At 56.8% G+C, this 1723-nt stretch overlaps 1 protein-coding gene across 1 annotated transcript in view; it reads right to left on the reverse strand.

The window, feature by feature from the left end:
- Positions 1–1284: 1284 nt before the first annotated feature.
- Positions 1285–1723, reverse strand: part of STAMBP (STAM binding protein) — a 13988-nt gene continuing 13549 nt past the window's right edge. The window contains exon 9 of the mRNA XM_010003924.1: positions 1285–1429. Within this exon, the coding sequence (XP_010002226.1) occupies positions 1373–1429 (57 nt within the window). The 3' untranslated portion in view covers positions 1285–1372. The remainder of the gene's footprint in view (positions 1430–1723) is intronic.

The following is a 1723-nucleotide window of genomic DNA, read 5'->3' on the forward strand; positions in this document are numbered from 1 at the left end:
TTCCTGCAGCCCCCACCCAGCCCTTAGATAAATCAATTCCTTCCCTGCTCAGCCAGGCCAGGCCCCTCCAGCCCCCTCCCCTTTAGCTCCAAGATGCAAGTGGAAGAAGAAACTGAGCCAAGAGGACACAACCCACCTGTGCTGAGCTGCTCCCCCGTGGGTTTTGCAGGTGGGAGCACAAGGACACGACATGGGACAGGTGTGCAGAGTGGGTGGGAAGGCAGCTCCAGCCTCTCCCCTCCCCACACAACCCCGTGCTGCTCATCCCAGCGTCCTGCTGGAGGGTGTGGAGATGCTGGGGATGAGGCTGGAGCCTCCCAGCCTGCAGTGCTGCTGCTTCCCCTTCCCTGCCAGCAGGCACCAGGGGGGAGGCTCAGCCTGGATAAACCCCAGGAAGGAAAAAGTGGCTGGGGGGGAACACGGGGCTGGTTGGTGCTCAACAGACCTGGGAGGAGGTCCCAGCTGGCACCACAGGACGGTGGTCACACCTGGTCTTGTCAAGGACAGACTTGACACTGCTCTGAGGAGCACCGAGGCACCCAGGGGTGGTGACTTGAGGAATGAAGCAGCACGAGGTTCTGGAGGTGATGGCCTTGCAGAGCCTTCACACAACCAGCCAAGAGACCAAGAGTCTCCTCCAAGGTGACACCAGCAAGGAGCTGAACTGCAGGGTCAGAGCAAACCCCTCATCCAGGAAAAAGAACCCAAGTAACCAGAGACTCCTCATCACTGCTGGAATGAAGCACCTTGTGCCACATCTAGGCACCCAAAACCCTGGAACAGGGATTCCCAAAGAAGGTTGGACCCCTTCTTACCTCCCTGGGCAAAGGCCTGAGTCCCAGCAAGGACTCCCTTGGGCTCAGTGGTCATAAGCTCATGTGAGGGGGGTGAGGAAGGTTTCACCTTCAACTCTAGCAAAGGATTTATCTACTCCAGCCATCCAGGCCGAGCCCAGAGCAACCCAGAGAGGCGAAACAAAGCCTCAAGCAAGTCCCACATGGAAAACATTTGGAAGAGGTTTCCACACCTCATGGTTGCAGCAAATACCAGGAAACCCTCCCCCAAGAAGCTCTTGGAGCCAAAGACAAGAGATTTAATCAGTTGCTTCAGTGTTAGTTCCCCATCTTTGAATTCCCAGTTGGCTTTGCCCCCCACTTTTGAACCTCAGCACCACTTTTCCAGCCCCAGGCCAAGCATTGAGGCTCCATGTGCTCCCACTGAGGTCAGGGGAACAACTGCCCCATGGTTGTTGGGGAGGGGGGACAAGGATCACTTCAGGGTAAGAATCATCTGCTAGAGGAGGGAACAGACCTCCCTTCCCCAGGCCTGGGAGGAAGGGAGATGGTTTCTGGAAAGGGGGAAGGCAAGAGGCCTATCGGAGATCCAGGAGGACCACGTCTCTCTCCACTACTGACACGTGGCTGCAGGTCTGGAAGAGAGAGAAAGAGGGAACAGGGGTTACTCAGGTGTTCCCACAGCTCAGGTGAGTCTCCTCAACCTCCCAACACAACCTGCTGCCAGTGCCACAGGCCCACAGCATCGTGCTGGTTAGGAAAGACCTTTGAGTGCATTGAGTTAAAACATAATGAAGATGATGGGAGGGCTGGAGCAGCTCTGCTCTGGAGACAGGCTGGGAGAGTTGGGGTGTTCAGCCTGGAGAAGAGAAGGCTCCAGGGAGACCTTAGAGCAGCTTCCAGTGCCTGAAGGGGCTCCAGGAAAGCTG

The sequence above is a fragment of the Chaetura pelagica genome, unplaced genomic scaffold, assembly GCF_000747805.2.
Source record: "Chaetura pelagica isolate M959 unplaced genomic scaffold, ChaPel_1.0 scaffold528, whole genome shotgun sequence".
Lineage (NCBI taxonomy): Eukaryota > Metazoa > Chordata > Aves > Apodiformes > Apodidae > Chaetura > Chaetura pelagica.